The sequence below is a fragment of the Charadrius vociferus genome, unplaced genomic scaffold, assembly GCF_000708025.1.
Source record: "Charadrius vociferus isolate BGI_N301 unplaced genomic scaffold, ASM70802v2 scaffold1315, whole genome shotgun sequence".
NCBI lineage: Eukaryota > Metazoa > Chordata > Aves > Charadriiformes > Charadriidae > Charadrius > Charadrius vociferus.
In genome coordinates this window covers 1,391-2,732 of record NW_009648552.1, presented here as the reverse complement: position 1 = coordinate 2,732, position 1,342 = coordinate 1,391, and the positions used below count along the sequence as shown (strand labels likewise).

The following is a 1,342-nucleotide window of genomic DNA, read 5'->3' as shown; positions in this document are numbered from 1 at the left end:
ACGCAGTGGGGCCGGAGCTGCTTGCCCCCTCCTCGTGCCCGCCTCCACCCGCAGCAGGCTCTTGTCCTTCCAAATTGCTTCTTCCAGGGGTTTCTTACCCCCTCCTCCCCCCCCATGCCCTATCATTAATAAATCTTGAGTTGAACTTCATAAGGTTTCTTTCTGCCCAACTCTCCAGCCTGGCGAGGTCACACTGTAAGGCAGCACAGCCTTCTGGCGTGTCAGCCACTCCTCCCAGTTTTGTGTCATCAGCAAACTTGCTGATGGTACACTCTATCCCTTCATTACAGCTCTTGGAAAGGGGACTGGTGGGTCACGTCCCGCTTGGGAAACAGCCCCATAAGGTTATAGCACCATCCATGGGTGCGTCAACAGCCCCGAGGCATCGCGCGCGTCCCTTCGGAAGAGGACGAGGGAATTTCAGGTCGCTGGTGGCAGAGATGGTGGTGGCAGAGACGGCAGTGGCAGACATGATGGCAGCGGCGGCAGAGATGATGGCAGCAGGGATGATGGTGGTGACAGTGGTGGCAGAGATGACAACGGTGGCAGAGGCGGTGGTGGTGGCAGAGATGGTGGTGGTGGTGGCAGAGGTGATGGCGGCAGTAGGGATGGCGATGGCGGTGGCAGAGATGATGGTGGAGATGTTGGCAGTGGTGGTAGAGATGTTGGCAGAGATGGCAGTAGTGGCAGAGATGGCAATGTTGGCAGAGGTGATGGTGGTGGTAGAGGTGATGGTGGCAGAGATGATGATGATGGCAGAGACAACGATGATGGCAGAGGTGGTGGTGGCAGCAGAGACGACGATGACAGCAGAGATGGTGGTGGCAGCAGAAATGGTGGTGGCGGAAGAGATAGGGGTGGCAGAGATGATGATGATGGCAGAGATAGTGGTGGCAGAGATGATGATGACGGCAGAGATGATGGTGGTGGCAGAGATGGCTGTGTTGGCAGAGATGCTCTTTCACAGGAAAGAAAGACGGAGGCTCCTGGAGAGGTGAAGTCTGAAGGATGGACCTGTCCATCACAGAGGCAGAGATGCTGTTCGCCATAATAATAATGATGATGATGATGATAGTAACAAAGAACTAAACCCATTGCCATCAGAAAGGCCCTGTGCCTGCGGAGCGGCACCCAACCTGTCAGGCGAACCGAGACAACCCCGAATTTAAGGGGTCAGCAAGAAGCTGGGGCAGCGATTTAGCACTCGTGGCCGATGGCCGACGGCCCGATAAAGCCTCGTGGGGTAATTTGACGGGGGATTTGGTGGGAAAAGCCCTGTGTGACGCCACGGGGGCTCTCCAGCCAGTGGGGTTCCCCCGGGTGGGGTGGGTTGGGGGTGTCC

At 56.9% G+C, this 1,342-nt stretch overlaps 1 protein-coding gene across 1 annotated transcript in view; it reads right to left on the bottom strand.

The window, feature by feature from the left end:
- The window catches only part of RFC5 (replication factor C (activator 1) 5, 36.5kDa), a gene marked incomplete at its 5' end in the record, with an annotated part of 27,753 nt that overhangs the window by 26,087 nt on the left and 324 nt on the right, over window positions 1-1,342 (bottom strand). The window contains 1 exon segment of the mRNA XM_009886086.1: window positions 355-958. Within this exon segment, the coding sequence (XP_009884388.1) occupies window positions 355-958 (604 nt within the window).